This window comes from Heteronotia binoei, chromosome 8 (genome assembly GCF_032191835.1).
Source record: "Heteronotia binoei isolate CCM8104 ecotype False Entrance Well chromosome 8, APGP_CSIRO_Hbin_v1, whole genome shotgun sequence".
NCBI lineage: Eukaryota > Metazoa > Chordata > Lepidosauria > Squamata > Gekkonidae > Heteronotia > Heteronotia binoei.
Genome location: NC_083230.1, coordinates 78,631,287 through 78,651,006, shown reverse-complemented (window position 1 = coordinate 78,651,006; position 19,720 = coordinate 78,631,287). Strand labels below are relative to the sequence as shown.

Genomic DNA, 19,720 nt, shown 5'->3' with positions numbered 1-19,720 from the left:
GCTGTGGTAATGGCGATCGTAGGAGGGTGATCGTCGGTGTCGTCTTCGGTTCCGTGGGGATGGAGACCTGGATCTCGATGGAGAGTAATAGTAGTGTCTCCCCCTGCGGTGGCTGCGGGAGCGTCGGCGGCTGCGGGACCTGGTGCGGCGGCGACTGCGGGACCTGGTGTGTCGGCGACTGCGGGACCTGGTGCGTCTGCGACTGCGAGATCGTGGTCTAGTCGGGAGAGCTCTCGGGGTCGAGGGTTCTCTGATGAGCGCGTGGGCGTCTATTGGCTGTGCGAGATCTATGAATTTAGTGGGGTCGAGAGGCCGGGTCCTAACGGATGCGGTAGAGTGCGTATCCAGCAGCTGGTCTGGTGGGGAATTCGGAATGGACGGCGACTTCGATGAGATGCGGATGATTTCCAACGGAGTGATTGACGGTGTTGCCGTCGACTTCGACGTCGGAGTCTTCGGCATCGATCCGGAGGCAGTGGCGCTCGGGTTCGGTGCCTTCGGTTTGGTGGTCGGGTTCGAGGCCGAGTCGAGAGGGCGGTTCTTGTGCTTTTTCGAGCTAACGCTACCCGTCGGGTCCGAGTGGGCGGAATCGGAACGGCGGCGCTTTTTGGGGTCGTCCGACTTCTTGGAGTGTTTGCCGGTCTTAGGCTTACAGGGACTCTGTGCCACGGAAGCTGCCGACTGCGTCTCTCCCACGAGGTGTGGGGAAGATGGCGCGGGTTGTTTTTGTCCGCCATGCGGCATGGCCGGTCGGAGTGTGGTTTCCATGAGGTGGCTCTTGAGTCTCGCGGCGCGGTTCTTGCGGGCCTGTTTGCCAAATTGGCTGCAGTGCACGCAGGAGTCTGGACGGTGGGCCTCTCCAAGGCAGAACAAGCAAAGAGAGTGGCCGTCGGACGAGGGGATTTTGGATGAGCAGCTGGTACAGCGTTTAAAGATTATCTTGTCCCTTCCTTCCATCCGCCCGGGGAGGGGGGGGGGGAGGGAGGGGAAAGTCCAGAAAGAATAGTAAGAGAAGGCTTTTTTTTTTTTTTTTTATACGATACCAGGAGGAGTAGAAGATGAAGAATTGAAGCGAAGAGAAGGTAATTGTTGGAGATTGCAATGAAGAAGTTGGAGATCAACGAGGAAGGTGCGATCCGGTCGGCGGTAAGGAAGAAACTGAGTGGCTAAGCACCTCCCCCTTGTCCAGGCATGCGCAGTAGCTGCCTCCTCCCAGGACAAGTGGGAGGCGCGCCAGATCTACGATCAAGATTGCTTTGAACTCTCCGAGGTCGGGGCCAATCCTGCGGATTACCCATATGTGTGAATGCACAGAGACCACGAAGAAGATCAACTACTTATGTAAACTGCCTCCAAGTTGAACTTTCAAATTATGCAGGAAAACAAATTGGTGAAGATGGGGCAAAAAGAACAATTTTAGTCCATAGAAACATTTATTAACAATTTAAAATATACAGCTGTTTTATCTCACAGCCAACAGCATCAGAAATCACCCTGGTACACCTTTGTCAGGGATATCCCTGAAGCAAGGTCCAAAGAACCATCATAGGATTGCCCATCTGTGATCTGCAGGCATTGCACAGTTTGAGCAAGGACAGCTGCCCACTTCATCAGTCACAGTTCAGAAGGCAGTGATGGGGAATGAGCAGCTATTCAGGTTGGCTTCCAAGAAGCTCCAGGAAAACCTTTCTGCCTGTGAACATCTCACTGTGGCTCCCCTTTTGGGGGGAACATCCGGAGATTCAGTATGGCCGGAACTTCCGCTGTGCTCGCATGAGTGCAATTTTCTGCTTGTCCTCTTCAAATTTCTTCCTCAGCTGGGCTATGTCTGAAAGACACAGAAGAGACTGGATCAGGATAGAGAAAATGAGCTGAATGACCCCCTGCAGATTTCATCTGTCAGGCATTTAAAAACCATTTTGTTCCAAAAGTGTTCTTCCTAATATGGTCAACTGTTATGTTGATTCTGTGCACTGGAATAATTCTATTATTCCCTATTAGACGTGCTGTGAAGCCCTGAAGGATTCAGATTTTGTGTTCCTCCTGTAACAAAGCTTCAAATGAAGCCTACCATGAAACCAGGGCTGGGCAAGTGGACAGCCTGTGCTCTTCCTGGCCACTTCACTGCTTGTCACCAGTAGGTGAAACAAAAGTTCATAGTTTTGAGGGATGCTTATAATGTGTTAGTTTTAACCATATGAATGTTCAACATGATCTCTGTAGCCCGTATCATATTTTCAGACAAAAGCCCATATTACCCAATTCTTTAAAAAGACAAAAGAAAGCATGAGCTAAAATCATGCTGTTATACAAAACATCCTGCAGCCTATCCACAGGATCTCAGTAAGACACATTCAGAAGACAGAAGCTCTGTTTATTGAGCAGCTGCTTCCATTTTCTGCCAGGCTTTAAGTTGACACAGAAAAACCACATTATGAAAGCAACTCCAGTTCTACACTTCATCTCTTTGTATTCCTTCTACAACAAATCCCATTGAACTGAGGTGGATAAAAAGTTACTCACGCTCCCTCTTAGTCTCACGATGTTGCCAAGCATAGAAATTGAGAAGCTCTTTGCGTGCTCTCTTGTGCTTCTCTCTCTCCAGTACCCGCAGGCTGGCTGTCTCTGTCCGTGGGAGTCCAGGCCTTCGACCTTTCCTGGTCACCTTCACCCACCCATCTTCATCTGGGATACCATCTTCATCCTCAGCATTTGCATCTTCCTGTGTCAGTGAAAAAAACCACAAGTGAACAAATAAGATTGAAAGAAAATGCAGTGCTTCTCCAGCTTATGCGGAAAAGGCTGTTTGGATTTCCCACTTGCCTCCTAAACCCAGAAACACTGTTTACAATCTAGACAGTGTTCTGCATGAATTTCATAGCTCTTAAGTGAAGGAACCCTAGCACCAGTCCCTTTGCCATGCAAGAAGATGCCAGATAAGAGCTTAATGAGAAAGCCAGAGTTGTGCTACCAACCAGGTAATATAATCAATGCAATCCTCCAGACCTTTTTGGTCTAGATTCACCATATTTACCTTCTAGGTTGGAAGGTCAAACACACTACAGTGGGTAATATACTGGAGAACTTTCATAGCTTAAGGGAAGCCTGTAGCAGTTAACACAGCTGTAACTTCAACAATCCCTACCTCAGCAACCTTCTGGTCATAGGCTTGCATGAAAGCATCCACCTCTTTCTTCAGCTCAGCAGGATCTACAAGTGATGCAGCATACCCAGCAATCCATTCTGAAACAAGGAAAAATCAGCAACTTGTTCTCAACAAGTTATGCCAAGGAAAGATGGGAACCCAAGAAGCCCTTCTCCATGCATCCTAAATTATGGATTTGAGTGGAGGTGAAAATAAGAGAAGCCATGTTGGATCAGGCCAATGGCCCATCCAGTCCAACACTCTGTCACACAGTGGCAAAAAAATCCACCAAGTGCCATCAAGAAGTCCACCAGTGGGGCTAGAAGCCCTTCCACTGTGCCCCCCCGCAACACAAGAATACAAAGCATCACTGCCCCAGACAGAAAGTTCAAACAATAAGCTGTGGCTAATAGTCACTGATGGACCTCTGCTCCATATGCTTATCCATTCCCCTCTTGAAGCTGTCTATGCCTGTAGCCGCCGCCACCTCTTGTGGCAGTGAATTCCACATATTAATCACCCCTTTGGGTGAAGACGTACTTCCTTTTATCAGTTCTAACCCTTTTATCAGTTCTAAATTGCTCAGCAATTTAATTGAATGCCCACAAGTTCTTGTATTGTGAGAAAGGGAGAAAAGTACTTCTTTCTCTACCTTCTCTATCCCATGCATAATCTTGTAAACCTCTATCATGTCGCCCCGCATTCGACGTTTCTCCAAGCTAAAGATCCCCAAGCGTTTTAACCTTTTGTCGCGCCCTGGGCACCCCTCCCGGTCTCCCGTCGCCCCTCCCGGGCACTCTGGGGCGTTCCCCGGAGGTCTCAGAAACAGGGGTGGGAGCCGGATTACTTCACCACAGGCCCCCGTTCCCCTCCTGGCTGTGCTGCGGCTCCTGTCCCTCTCTCTCGCGAGGCAGCCTCAATAAGCACCGGCCAGCTTCCTCCCCGACCTCCTCCTTCCCTTCCTTTATCCCCCCATCCCAGTCCTCCCCCTTCCTGGGTTCTGCCCCTCTCTGGCTCCTCCCCCCCTTCAAAGCCCCAGACGCCTGGGAGAGGCGAGCCGGGGCTGGGCTGCCTGGGCATGCCTCGGGCGTCCCGGACCTCTGCAGCGTGCTGGGGTGTGGCGTCTCTCGCCGCCACAGGTCAGGCGGCTCTCCTCCTCTCTGCCCGGCGCTGGGCTCAGCTTCTCCCTCCTGCTCTCCGACGTCTCGCTCTGGCCAGGCTCCTCGGACCCGGAGATGGGCTCAGTGGCTGAGAGGCGTCGTTCGGGCGGCTGTTGGCACCCCCTCAGCCCAGGTGAGGGGTGGGGCCGCCGCGGGGGCTTGGGAAGGTGTGGGAGGCTCTCGGGGCGGCGGCGGGGGCCGGGAGCGGCTGGCAGGCCCCGGGGGGTCCCCCTTGCGTAGTCCTCGCCCGGGCTGGGCGGGACACCTTTCTTCATAGGGAAAGTGTTCCAACTCTTTAATCATTCTAGTTGCCCTTTTCTGCACTTTTCCAATGCTATAACATCTTTTTTTAGAGTATAAACAATTTTTATTAGTAACATATGGTAGTAGAACTATATCTACAACTTATAAAAAGCTTAAGATTAAAAAAAACACATCATTCTACCCCACATCTTACTTTTCTCCCACCCCTCCCCCCAGTGTTATTTTTTTTTTAAAAAACATATTAAAGGTACCTTTAACTATCAAGAAAAAACAAAAATTGATTAAGAAAAAGATCCCCCCTTCAAAAGTTATATTCTTGTCTTAAAGGTCTTAATCTTCAAAAATTGTCCAATGTCCTTTTATTTTCCACTCTTTTTCTACATATCTTCTGAATTTCTTCCACTCCCGATTAAAAAGTTCTAAATCGCAGTCTCTTAGTTTTCTTGTTAGCTTGTCCATTTCACTCCATGACATAACTTTTATAGTCCAGTCCCATTTTTCTGGTATTTTTTCTTGCTTCCACAACTGCGCATACAATGTCCTAGCAGCTGAGAGCAAGTACCATATTAAAGTTCTATCTTCTTTTGGAAATTTTTCCATTTGTAATCCCAGCAGAAAAGTCTCTGCTTCTTTGTTAAATTCATATCCTAGGATCTTAGATATCTCTTGTTGAATCATCTGCCAAAACATTTTAGTTCTTTCACAAGTCCACCACATATGGTAGAAAGAACCTTCATGCTTTTTACATTTCCAACACCTATCTGGCATCTTATTGTTCATCTTTGCTAATTTTTTGGAGTCATATACCATCTATACATCATCTTAAAACAGTTCTCTTTAATACTATGACATGTTGCGAGTTTCATAGAGTTTTTCCACAGATATTCCCAAGATTCCATCTTTATTTCTTTATTTACATTAATTGCCCATTTTATCATTTGAGATTTCACTACTTCATCTTCTGTAGTCCATTGTAAAAGTAATTTGTACACTTTTGAAATTAATTTCTCATTATCTCCAAGCAGAACTCTTTCCATTTCTGTTTGCTCTTTCCTTATTCCTTCAGCTTTGATATCATTCTCCATCAAGCTTTTTATTTGTTGCATTTGAAACCAATCATATTTATAATTCAATTCTTCTGCAGTTTTCATTTCTATTTTCCCACTTTGTATTTTTAGTAGTTGGTTGTATGATAGTTGTTTTTCCTTAACTGTTTTGGCCGTTAACTTTATCACTTCAGCCGGCACTATCCACAAAGGCCTTCTCTCATCGCCATATTTCTTGTACTTTATCCACATATTTAGTAAGCTGCTCCTTATATAATGGTGAGAGAAAAGGCCGTCCATCTTCTTTTTCCCATAATACAAGTAGGCATGCCAGCCGAATTTTTTCCCATGGCCTTCTAACACTAGAAGTTTTTTATTTAATAACGTTATCCATTCTTTCAACCATACTAAACAAATTGCTTCATGATACAGTTTCAAATCTGGTAATTGAAACCCACCTCTCTCTTTTGCATCTATCAGGACTTTCATTTTAATTCTAGGTTTCCTCCCGGCCCACACAAATTCCGAGATTTTTCTTCTCCATTTATCAAATTGCTTAGCATCTTTCACAATGGGGATGGTTTGAAACAAATACATAATCCTTGGTAAGATATTCATTTTTACTGCAGCTATTCTGCCCAACAATGACAAATTGAGCTTGTTCCACTTTAGCATATCTTCTTCTATTTTGCGCCAGAGCTTTTCATAGTTGTTCCTAAACAGATCAATATTTTTCATTGTTATCTCTACCCCTAGGTATTTTACCTTAGAGGTAACTTCACAACCCGTTAGTCTTTGTAGTTCTTGTTGTCTATTTTTCTGCATATTCTTACATAAAATTTTCGATTTTTCTTTGTTTATGTAAAGTCCCGCCAACTCCCCAAACTCTTGTATTCTCGTTAACAACAACGGTGTAGCTTGTAAGGGATTTTCATTTATAAACATTATATCATCCGCAAATGCTCTATATTTATAGGTATACCCTTTTATTTGTAGTCCTTCTAAATCTTTTTCATCTTGGATCTGCATCAGTAAAATTTCAAGAGTCATTATGAACAACAATGGCGAAAGCGGGCAGCCTTGTCTAGCACCTTTACTAATTTTCATTTCGTCTGTAAGATCTGCATTGATGCACAACCTTGCCCTTTGTTCAAAATATATTGCCTTTATCATTCTTTCTGTCAACTTTTTATATGTTCTCCTGTCATTTATCACTTCTTTGGGTAGCTCCTTCATTATTCTCACTCTGCTACCTCTTACTATCAATGACTGTTCAAAGTTTTTCTTCATAATCCTTCCCACCATTTCCTTTGTCATAAATCTTACAACAACATCTCTTGGTAAGTTGTTTTTTTTGGCATATAACGAATTGACTCTATACATACGATCATACATGCTCTTAGTCTTGTCAGGGTCTTCTTCTAAGAATTCTGCAATTATGTTTATTATATATCCTTTCAGATCATCATTCTCTTCCTCAGGTACTCCTCTCAAGCGTATCTGATTTTCCATTAATTTGCATTTGTGGATCGTCACTTTTTCTTGGACTTTCAGCAAGGTGGTATCATGTATTTTAACTTTCTCCTCCACTTCCTGTACTTTCTTGTCTATTTTCCCAATTTGGTCTTTAAGGTCATCCACTTCTTTTTTAATTACTGTGACAAGTTCTTCCTTCATTTCTTCCATCATTTTCTTAACTCCTTTCATAATCCTGGCTTCCATAGCCTCCATTTGGTCCTGCATTTTTTCTAATGAGAGGGCTTTTGTTCGGGGCTGCCTGGGCTCTGACATTTAGGCAAGGAGCAGGGAGATAAAATAAAAATAAAAATACCAAAAATTTCCAGCAAGCCTAATTTCGCTGGTTTCTGAGCCTCCAAAGCCAAGATATTTATCAAAAAAGTCTTCAAAAATTCCAAAATGGCGACCGCGATTTTTTCCCCTTTAAAAATTTTTTTTTCCCCTTTTAAAGTCACCCCAGGAGCCCACCAGTAATGTAGTCAATAGTTCTTGTCCTCTTACCCTTTTTCCCGTCGATTCTGTCAATTTTTAAAGTCCCAAATCTTTTTAAAACAATGTTTTAAATTGGACCTTCCAGCAATGGCTGCCGACGTTTCTCTATGATGTAGAGTAGGCTTTTTCCTTTACTGCTTCCTGTCTCTGTCAGCTTCAACTCTCATGGAAATCTCACGATACTTGACGCACTTCCTGTCTTGCTCAGAAGAGTTGCAGAACTGTTCCAGTATATTCCAATGCAACGTGGGCTGTCTACTTTTCACAAACCGCAAACCGCAAGTAGACAAAACTATGTTCTCTTTTCAAATTTTAGCAGTTTTTAACACTGTCTTTTGTATTGAAACAGTCCAAACTTCTCAATTTCTTTCTTCTAATTGCAAGCTTTATATTTTCCCCTTCTTCCCACCTTTAATATGTCCCTTTAATCTGTAAATAGCTCCGGAGTGAAAAAAGAGCTTCTGTACCTTTTTTTCTTCACTTATCCAAGTTCCACTGGTCTTCCAAAACTTTAGTTGTTTAAAATTGTCCCAGAAGGTTAGGATCCTGACGAGCTTATGCCAAATCAATGACTCTGAAAGATCTTGGAGACGATAACTATGCAAACTTCTGAGACCCCTCAAAGCCTCAAAGGAACCCCCTACAGGGCTCCTTTTCAGCCAAGGTAAATCTCTTCCAAAGTTTTAAGTGCAAGTCTTGGACCTTTCTCTCACTGAGAAGGTTAGGCAGTGGGCTTTGATTTGCCCTCCACTACCCCGAACAAGACCTTCAGCTTGCTCCCGATGTGAGAGACAACTCAGCTCGCCATTTTCCTCCCCGGAAGTCCCAATGCTATAATATCTTTTTTGAGGTGCGGTGACCAGAATTGTACACAGTACTCCAAATGAGGCTGTACCATCAATTTATACAGGGACATTATGATGCTGGCTGATTTTTCAATTCCTTTCCTAATAATTCCCAGCATGGCGTTGGCCTTCAGTGCTCCAGTAAGTGCTGCTGGTAGGAATGATATTGCAGCATGTGAAATTAATGCCTGCCTCTCCCTGCTGATGGACAAGAACAGCTAAGATTACAGCGACCAGTACCTTATTTCAATTGAGCACCCAGACAATACTTGGGCAGTTTTGCATATCAGATACTCCTACAGCCTGGATGGGTTTTGCAATAGCAGGCTAATACTGCATGCACAGCAGAATTACATGCACAAGGGCCCATTTTAGACTCTGCTGTATCTGCTCTGTGCAAATTTGAACAGATAAGTTCTTCTGTCCGCCAGCATCAGGCAATGGTATGTAGGCAGCCATTGCTTTCCTCATAAAGCTGCAATTAATAAATTCAGAGTGTCAGAATACAAAGCACCTTGCCTGATTGAGTTCAGTCCTGTCACTCCAGCCAGGTCCATTTTCTAAAGTGCTGAGATAGCCATCTTGCTCTGCAAAAGCAGGAGTGCAAACAGGGAGGAAATCCCCATGTGACAGGCCATTTCTATCAATTAAGGGGACCCACACAGCCTCCTATGATTTGGGGAAACCAGGTTTATTTTAAACTATAAACCTTCCCCTCCAATACCAGGTGTTCTAAACATACCAAGTGTGTAGGCTTTGGGTTTGCTACTGTGAGGTTAGTTTTGTGGTGCACAAGTAGAATATGGAGGTCACTGAGGCAGGAATTGTATATTAACCACAAAGATTTATTTATTTACAAACAAGTTTCAAGGAACAGATCAGCAGCACAATTCTCCAGAATGATAAACCTGGCTGAGGCCCATTAATTCAGAAGAGTAGTTTCAATTTTCTTTAACACTTTACAGCATAAACAGGCTTTTACCAATTAGCCACCACTTGGGTCCTAGTAGCCGCACCAGCCTGCCTTTTTCAAAGAGTCAGACTAAATGGCACCAGGTCCGCTCATTGCCAGAGACAGGTCTAACAACTGGGCACTCTATTCTCTGTCAGAAGTAGAGCCAAACCACTCTACCACACTACCAAGCAGAGCTGCCCTTCACTCTGTTTGTTCCTTTCCTGAGCCAGATCTGAGCTCTCACTGCCCTGAGGAAGAACCTGACTGAACTCCTGCTGTTTCCCTCTAACATTCCATCCCTCTTCTCAAAGGTGATTGGATGCTGGAGCAGCACTTCCATAGACTCAAGTGAGTGGCTGTTTTCCCCTTCAGGGGTAGGTCAGCTTTCTGTCACTCTTTGCTTAGCCCAGATAGGGCATCTTGGTGCTGCCTTCCTTTGTCACTCAGCACTGCAGTCTGACAGTGAAATGGTGTTGGAGTAAGAAGTTTGAAACTTAATGCCCAAAGATACCGGGGGATGATAACCCAGCACTGCAGAACTACAGAGGTGGTTCCATGCTTCATTTTACCCACTAAGGTAAGGCTAGGCTGAGAGAAAGTCACCCAGTGAGCCTCATGGCTAAACAAGGAAATGAACTCCTGTCTCCTCCAACATTTGCTGCAGTTTCCCATTTGCAGTAATAGGAATGATGCAGCTAAGAACAGAATCTACAAAACTGAAGGCCTGAACAAGAAAGCACTGAAATTCTAGGCATCTGCGACTAACTTACTGCGAATTCCAGTTTGCACAGGGTGACTGACAGAAGATATCACTAGGGGCTCATGTACTGATAAGGACCGAGCAGCCTGTATACCAGCTGGACTCTTGAACACCACATAGGCCACCTTGAGTCCCTAGAAAACAGAAAAGGCATTTGTACAGGCTGAAAAAAACCAGGCCCATTTGCATATATCCCAAAGAATCAGAAGGGTAGGGGATGTAGCTCGGTGGCACAGTCTCTGCTTTGCATGCAGAAGGTTCCAGGTTCAACCCCTGCCATTGCCAATCAAAAGCTTAGCACATAAACAACAACTCAGAGGTGGTCCCCTTCCCGAACACACTTTTACCCACATTGTTTTCCCATTACTCTCTCTCAACATGCAGTTACCCCAACCAAGCTCAATGTCCTCAATTTACCAGCAATGTCTTAGTGTTGAAGAACTTGGACTCAGGTACTTCTGGCTTTTCTCCCAGCACTGGCTTTTCACACATCTCCACAGACTGTACAGAACAGCAGCCAGAGAACAGCCTCGACAAGCATTCCTTCAAGCAAAATAAGAGTTTAGCACAAGTGGCTATAAAAAAGCATGAGAAATTATCCTGTAGTCAGGGTAAGATCAGCTCTCTTGGCATGGAATCCAATTACAGTACTTAGAAAACAGGCCACATTTCCAGCTGTTCCCAATAACTTCTTCTCTCTTAACTGCTATCAGTAGCATGCCCTGCACCCTTCCTTCCACAGCACAGCTATATGTCTATCTCCTATTTGGGTTCCATTTGAACAACAGCAAACCAGGAAGAGTCAGGAGCATGTGTGAGGCCATTGCTGGAAAGAGGATGCTGGACTGGCAGCACCACTGGCCTGACCACTGTGGCTACTCTTAGGTTGTTATCAGATTGAGAGGGCAATGACTATACAGTCAGACTGCAGGTCTGACATAATGACTGCAATTTTAAAAGTTCTTTCATTTAAAAAGTGAAACAAAAAAAGTGAAAAGGAAAAAAACTGGACAGCAAAGTGAGGTGATATAGAAACTTTCTCCTTGCTGTGCTAAATTTCTACTTTCCTGGAATTTCAAAATAAAGAAGCATTCAAAATCCACTTCCAGTCTGCTGTACCACGGTCCATTTTGCCCTTATACCTCATTCTTCTATATGTGTTAACTAGCAACCTACCTTCTTGACTTAAGAGGAACTCTTCTGCTCATCCTCAGTGCCCTCCAGCAATCTCCTCTCCCCAAAACCCCACTCACGAAGCTGCACCTTCTGCAAATGCAATGCAAACAGCAAACCCATACTGCCCAGAATACCTTCCAAGACTACCTGTGGAGTCAGCTGATTCCATCCAGGCAGATGAAAGGAATAGGTTATGTGGGAATACAGGGAGTGTGTGTGTGTGTAATCCTTGATTTTTGCCCAGGGCACCAGATTTACTAAAACCTGCCATGTATTTATTTATTTAGCTAATTTATATTCCGTCCTTTCCCACAAACAGGCTCAGAGCAGAGTATAACATATGCATGCAGCAGCCAGAAGAATATATGGACTAAACCAGGGTGTCAAACATGTAGCCCGGGGGCTGACTCGGGCCCCCAGAGGGCTCCTATCAGACCCCTGAGCAACTGGCTGTCACCTGCCTCCTTATCCTTCTCTCTTGCTTTCTTATGCATCACAGCTTGCTTTGCCAGGCTTGCTCAATAACACAGGAGCTACAGAGCAATGCCTCTATTTTCTCCATTGGCTGAGGCTCCTCCCTTAGGGGGGAGGGATAGCTTGCTTTGCCAGGCTCTCTCAACTGAACAGCAGAGCTACTGTGCCAAGCTTCTCTTCCTTCTATTGGCTGAGGCTCCTCCCTCTGCTGGTCCCCTGGGAAAGGAAATAAAGAAACAGAGCTTCCTTTGCTCAGTTCCCTGGATTGCACTGGAGAGCACCTTTAAGACCAATGAGTGCCAATGTTTTAAGGTTTTTAAAAATCTTTACTTGTGTTTGTCTGTGTGCTTTAAATTCTGCTATCTGGCATTACATTTTATGACACACATGGCCTGGCCCAACAAGGTCTCATTTATGTCAGAAAAATGAGTTTGACACCCCTGGACTAAAACTCTCTTCACAAGGCTATTCTCTTTATGGAGAACTCCTAAATCAGTACAACTGTTTGTGTGCCTGTTTTAAGTAGAAAAAGTAAGTCTCTCCTTTGCTCTTCCATATGAACTCACCTCTGTGCAATATGGCGGGACATTGAGAACGAAAAGGGTATGGTTTGGAGGCCTGTTAGGATCTTTTTCCTCTCTGACTTTGTGCTCCTTCACATAGAGATACTGAAGTGATTGATGCTTTTCTGAGAATTTCAGTGGAATAGCTAAAAGAAGCAAAGGATAGTTTGTGAGCAACAGACCATAAGAACTCTTTAATCTAGAGCAAAAACTAATAGGGCCCAACATCATCCATATTGCTCAATGATTTTACCAAACAAGTCTTCTTTCTAGAGTTACTAGCTTGTAATTTTCAATCTCTCTCTCAACTAAGATCATGGGTATTATCTGAAGTAGGTTAGCACCTGAGCAATGGCAGGTCAATAAACACTGCTTCATCAGCAGTTGCCACCACAGATAGAGACTCTTCACTCTGAGACTGAAATTTAAGTTATGTATAAATAAAATATTTTAAGCAACTTTAAAACAAGACGTTCATTTTAAAAACCTCCTAGTTCTGCAATGGGATAAATATCCTATTAGAGTTACACATAACATCACTCCCTGCCATTTTGTGGCTGGCTCCACCTTGTGAGGCACCCATTTTACAGTTGCACCCACCACCCTCTGTTAAAATTCTCAAGATGCCTAGAGGCTTAAACAGGTAGGGACCCCAATCTAATGCTTACATCAAATTATGTGTAGGTGAGGGGAGCTAAATCCTCCCATTATATGTAATCATGCTCAGTTGTTTCAGAAACTTTTCTCCCCACCCTATTTTCATTTATGCTATCAAAGCTAGAAGAGGAAGAAAGGCTTGCAGGGAGAATTGTGGTGAAGTAAGGAAAAACAGAACTCAGTTCTCCCCACCAATGCACATATTTGGTAGCAGGGGTCATTTCATAGAAAAAGAGGTGCCAGAAATCATTAGCACAACTCATGTGCATATGCCACACACCCAACACCACTGGAAGGTGTACTAAATTATATCAGCTCAGCATCTACCTTAAAATGCTTTTTGAATTATAATTGTCATAATAAACCTTACTCCCATCATACTTTTAAAATTACTTTCTCCTATGTGGCCACAGTGGCATGATGAAGATTTCCATTTGTCTACTTTCTATGTTTTGGTTATTTCCCCATTTTTGTAGGGGAAAATATTACAAAGTTTGCCAAATCTTAAGAGTTCAGCAAAACTCTCACAGGGGGTTTGAACAGTGGAGCCCAGAAGCAAGCTTTTTTGGGGGGGAGGGGGGAGAGCACAATAAAAGTTAGAGGTTCCGGAGCTCCACTCCTGTGAGTTCCTGCCCAAAGCGAGGCCTGTTTGGTAGTATAAATTAGTCCCCTTAACCCCAGTCCAGATCATGCCAGTCAACACAACAGACGCAGGGACCACAAGCAAGTGTGCGCTTACACGGGGGGGATGCAGTTAAGAGGAACCGCCAGCTGCAGCCTGAAGCGGTGCAATGCAATCACAAGTTTACTACATCAGTAAGAATTCTCTAATGACCCACATGGGGGGGGGGGGGGGGGATGCACAAAACCCCTACTCAGCTCCTGCAAAGGGGTTTGCAGGAAACGGGATAAGAGCATCCCCTCGACATTCAAGCCTCAGTCCTAAAAAAATAAATGCTCACCTGTATATCCCGCAGGAGCAACACACGCCACACCCTTCCCACGTTTCCTCTTAGAAGTCGCCATTTCAGAGCACTAGGAGGAAGGCGCGTCATCGCCCAATTTCTGTTGCAGCAAAGCATTTTGGGACCTGTAGTTTTCTGCATGTACCCAGGAAGCGGGGGAGGAGAGCCACTCTCCTCCTGGTTCCATTAGGAAGACAGAGAAAGACGGGTGGAGGGTGCGGAGGTGTCTTAAAAACTGCACGTTCAATCCTGACTGTATTTGGGATTTAAAAGCAAGTCAGGCATTTTATAATTATGGACAGAATGAGCCTCAGTTTGGTTAAATATTTGGCATATTATGGCTCAGTACTGAAGGTTTGATGTGCCTTGGTCAAAAAAGCCGGAGAAACTAAGGAGGAGAAAATGTCACACACTCTCTCCTGGGTGCGCTTTGGCTTGAAGTGCGTATTCTGAGGGTGACAATGGGAACGAATCCCCAAAGTGTTACTGAGAGAATAGCATTGACTGGCTACTTATCTGACCTTTTAAGAAGTGCCTGCTCAGCATCCTTTGGCATTTCCCATTACATTATCGGATTATTTTCTTTGGGGGAAAAATCTGCGGTTGCTTTGAAGGTGTAGAGAGTGTTATGCTGCAGGACTGAAATGTGATTATTACCTGGACCGTTATAAGGGAATGACCGGTGTAGTAGTTTTGAGGCATATGCTGAAAAAGAAAGAAAAATTCATACCGATTGTAAACACCGCGTTCAAGCTATAGAGAGCACTTCCCTTAAAGAAAATGCGGCTTGGGAGGGTGGAATCTACAGCATTATACCCGGCTGAAGTCCCTCTCATCCCCAAACTTTGTCCTCCCCAAGTTCCACCCCATACTTCTAGAATTTTACAACCCAGAGAGATGGAACCCTGCTTTTATACCTGGCGTGTACTGAGCTGTAGTCTCTCATTCTGTTAGATAAGGGAATACACTTACTGTATAATCCTAAACTGATCTACTTAGTATCCTTCTGAAGTCTATTCAATGAGTCTTACTCCCAGAAAGTGTTCTTAGGGGTCGCACTGTTAGGAAATTAAAATGGCAGCATTAATACATTCTCATTGATACACTACACTTCTTGTTACTGTGCTCCTTCTGTTGAGTGTATTGCAGAATGTTGATGTACTTTTTTAAGCTGTTTCCCTTAAATGAACATTAATTTTCTTGTGGCAATGTGGTGCTAATGTCATGCAGCCTGTACAGGAAAATGTATTTATTAGGATTGCGTTGAACTGAATGTGTGTTATTCATAGTTTTACAGTAAAGTTCTATTATCATCAAGACAGCTGTCCTATACCTGGAAATAAGGCCCATGGAATTCAGTGGGGATATATTTCTGAGTAATGCTTAAGAATGCTAGTAAATAGGCAGTTTGGCTTCCACTCGTCACAGTTTCCTTCTAGAGGGAACTTTTTGATGTTGTTACTGTTAATGGAATGAGAAGATGGGAAAGTTATGGCCACCAGAGGCTGGCACATAAGGGGTTTGTTCTATTTCTCTCTGGCCTCCTTATACCATAGACATTCAAATAAAACATGTTTCTGTGATCCCTAAACCACAACTGCAATATCTAGCTGAAAGGTATACCTAATATACATGGCCTTGCAAGTATAGTTGCTTACCTGAATCTTGGAATTGTAAGATTAAACAAGTATTTTGGGATTGTAGAGAGCAGTGGGATTTCATATGGTGAGCGGAGCAAATGTGCCTAGCCCAGTGCATGATAGTCATTATATCAGTCATTATCAAGTGCTTGATAGTCTTAACGGGCTAGGGGCCATCCTAGCTCAATAACTACTTTCTCTGAGCATTGTATGATACTCAGCTTTTCTATTATAGCCTGATTCTATGAACTGAAGGAATTATTTTTTTCATATAATATTTTTGGAATTTTAATTTAGTTATTGTTATTAATTCTTTGTTGTAACCTGCCCTGACCCTGCTTGTGGGGAGGGAAGAAGAAGGAAGCAGCAGCAGCAATTGGGGGATTGTCAAATGTAGATGTTCCCAATTTCTTGCTTTTTCTTTTTTAATATCCTCTTGTAATGTCTACTAAAGTATACTGTAATTTTTGCAGTCTGTTAACAATATAGATTTGCTCAATTTCTGACAGTGCTCCAGAAGAAGTTACCAATCATAGTTCCACCACCTCTGGATGTGGATGTGGAGGCGGGATTCTGCTCCACCGGCTGGGAAGGGATCAGGCAGGCAGGGAAAGCCTCCTTTGATGCCTCCTCCGCCCTTTCCTGTGTGTGCTGAAGGAAAAAGGGCCGCCATGCAGCCACCTCAGGCAGGGGTGTCCTTTGAAGAGGTGGCCATGATTTTCACCCCGGGGGAGTGGAGCCTGCTGCGCCAGCCCAGAGAGCTCTGTACAAGGAAGTCATGCTGGAGAATTTTGGGAACGTGGCCTCTCTGGGACCTCTGATGGCCAAACCTGACCTGCTATCCCAGCTGGAAGAGGAAGGGCTGTTTCTCGTGGGGTGTGATGAAGAGGCAGAATTGGCAGGTAGGGGTTGAAGAGATCTGTCCTGGGAATGTGTGTTGCCTGGGCTCCCTTAGAATGGCTGGTGAATTTCTGTGACCTTGATAAGAACATAAGAGAAGCCAATTCCACAATGCCTGCAGAACAACATTATTTTGAATGGCCTTCAACCAAAGCACATAGTTGCTCAACATCATGGTATGGAACTTAGCACCAAAACTGCTGTTTTAAAATTGTATTAATAATTTTAAATTGCAAATTGTTTAATTTTAACTGATTATTGTAATTGTTTTTATTGCTTTATGGTTTTATTGTTTCACTGTTGATATTTAATGTTGTTAGCCGCCCTCAGCCTGCTTCGGCAGGGAGGGCGGGATATAAATACGATAAATAAATATTACTTAGGGCGTGGGTGTCAAACTAATTTGCTATGAGGGCCAGATATGACATGAGACCTTGCTGGGTCAGACCATGTGTGTCATAAAATGTAATGCCAGGCAACAGGGATTTAAACTTTATAAAGGACACCAATATATTTTTATATTTATAAAGGACACCAATATATTTTTAAAACATCGTTAAAAGATTAGCATTCTTTCAATATTTTATTTATTAACAGTCTCTGATAACTGACACCTCTTGCTCTGAATTATTGCATCAAAATCTGGAGACAATATCTGTACTGTAGCAATCTTGCGTAAGCTGTTCAGGTGTTCAGGTGTGCATTTGTAAGTTGCAAACCTACTTTTGATTTATTGACATTCATTGCGGAAATCTCATGGTCAATGCTTTGAGCCTAAGACCCAGGGAAAAACATTAAATATTGCAAGCTTTTGTACATAAGTTGCTTCATGTGCTGGTCAGCCAATGGGAAAAAATAGAGGCTTTGCTCTGTGGCTTGACAGAGCAATCCTCGCAGAACGAAACAAGAGAGTGGGGAGGAAGCAGGCAACAGTGGGTTGTTCACAGGCCTAATAGGAGCCCCTGGGCTGCATGTTTGACACCCCTGATTTAGGGGATTAATGATCCTTTCCATAAATGGATTAGAATCAGTGAAGGGATCAGCTGAAGATGTGACTATAACATTTTTATCAGCAATTTTATAGGAGGTGCCTAAAGGTTGATTAGATCCTCTTATAGCTTATTGGAACTTGGTCTTTCACTTTTTGAATTTTGAAAGGCTAAATGTCTGAAAGGATATTAGAAACAAGCAGCTTGTTTCCCTCTTCATTAAAAATCAAAATAACATAAAATAGGAAGAGTATCTTCCTAACACTTTAGGGATGTGACATAATTTGGGAGATCCTGTCTAGTTTGGTGTAGCCAGAGCCGGTTAGGTGTAGTGGTTAAGTGTGCAGACTCTTATCTGGGAGAACCAGATTTCATTCCCCACTCCTCCACATGCATTTGCTGATGTGACCTTGGGTCAGCACTAGTTCTCTCAAAGCTTTTCTGTTCAAGAGCAGTTCTGAGAAAGCTCTCTCAGCCCCACTTATCTCACAGGGTGTCTGTTCTGGGGAGGGGAAGGGAAAGGAGATTGTAAGCCACTCAGAGACTCCTTCAGATAGTGAAGGCTGGGGTATGAATCCAATCTCTTCTTCTCCTAGTTAGTTATCAAACAAAGCCAGCTAATTAAATATCAAAACTAATAAAGTTTTGACAGAGGGGAAAAACTCCTTCAACAGCTTCCTACCTTGCATTTCCCACTCCCAAAATTCCTTTTCTTCACTCAAATAACACAGTAACCAACAAAATGAATCAGATTCTTTTAAAAAAATAAGATAAATAAGAAGTAAAATAGACAAAGAGAATTAAAAAATGACCACTCTGCCTACACTCCAACCAGAACTCTTGCTAGTAGTACTTATGTACGCCATGAAAGGTTTTGGTTATAAGAAGCTATAACTGCTTCTGATATGCAGGAATATAAATAGGTATTAAAGTGCCAAGGGAAGCTGCTGGAGGCTCTGCTGAATATTGAGACAAATGTGTTCATTACCCTAAAACACACAGCCCTCAAGGGGCACATCAGAAGTGAGTTGACTTTTTGGACCCTTGTCCCTGATGTTGGGGTACTGTGGTCAGATAGTGTGTGTGCTGCCAAGCACAACTTAGTAGATGATTCTGCTCAGCATGTGTTACACCAGGGATGGCTAGACTTACGTAACGTAAGAGTCGCATAGAACATCAAATGTGAGACCTGCAAGGGAGGGAGAGGTGGGGAAAAAAACCTTCAACTTTAAATGCATTCTCCAAGCTGCCAGTTGGCTTGGTGTGGAGAAGAGATTTAAAGAGACAAATGCCTTTCCAAGCTGGCCAACAAGATGGTGGGAGCTTCAAGAGTCGCAATATGTGTGAAAGAACCACATGTTGCTTCTGAGCCAGTTTGGTCAGCCCTGTGTTACACTAATGGTCCTGCATTTCTCAGCAAGGATTGCAAACACTGTATGGTAGGAAGAGACCATTCCTGCCTAAAATATAGCCGAAGACAACTACTCCAACGTTAGTATAGAAAAGAAAGTGAATGACACACAAATTCCATTTAATGCCAAAAGAATGATTACATTAAGCTATTAATGCATGCTTAAGGTAAGGGAGCAGGTTTGTTTCAATACTCAGCTGGAGACATTAAGTGTGCAAGGCACAAATGATACAACACAAGTAATTCAAGCCATCAGTCACTTCTGGCTTCTATCCATTTAATAGTTGAAGTCATCATTTTAGCCTTCCCTGATGTTATTGTCTTGATCCTGCAACTCTTGGCCCTCCCCTTTCCTGGCTTCCTGGGTGTGAGTGACTAAGACTCTCGGGTGTCAGTCTGCATGACAGTTCCTAAGCCTGCTTGTAGGGAACTCTAGCATCCCTCTTTCCTGTCCTTCAGGTAGCCAGCCACCAGCCAGACACTTACGTGCCCTCTAAATCAGGGGTGTCAAACATGCAGCCTGAGGGCTGAATCAAGCCCCCAAAAGGCTCCTATCAGGCCCCCAAGCAACTGGCTCGTTTGCTTCCTTCTCCCTCTCTCTTGCTTCCTTCTGCATCTCAGCTTGATTTGCAAGGCTTGCTCAATCGCGCAGGAGCTGCAGAACAAAACCTCAATTTTCTCCATTGGTTGAGGCTTCTCCCCCTCCTGATCCCCTGGGGAGAGAGAAAAAGAGCCAGAGCTTCCTTTGCCCAGTTCCCTG

The 19,720-nt window shown here is 43.8% G+C and overlaps 1 protein-coding gene across 1 annotated transcript; it reads right to left on the bottom strand.

The window, feature by feature from the left end:
* Window positions 1–1,414: 1,414 nt before the first annotated feature.
* Window positions 1,415–14,226, bottom strand: RRP7A (ribosomal RNA processing 7 homolog A). The gene is made up of 7 exons (XM_060245323.1): window positions 14,018–14,226; window positions 12,402–12,544; window positions 10,603–10,728; window positions 10,196–10,319; window positions 3,146–3,243; window positions 2,524–2,722; window positions 1,415–1,828 (listed from the first exon to the last, which is right to left on the bottom strand). The coding sequence occupies exons 1-7, from the start codon at window positions 14,079–14,081 to the stop codon at window positions 1,743–1,745; spliced, it is 840 nt and encodes a 279-aa protein (XP_060101306.1). The 5' UTR covers window positions 14,082–14,226; the 3' UTR covers window positions 1,415–1,742.
* Window positions 14,227–19,720: the final 5,494 nt, after the last annotated feature.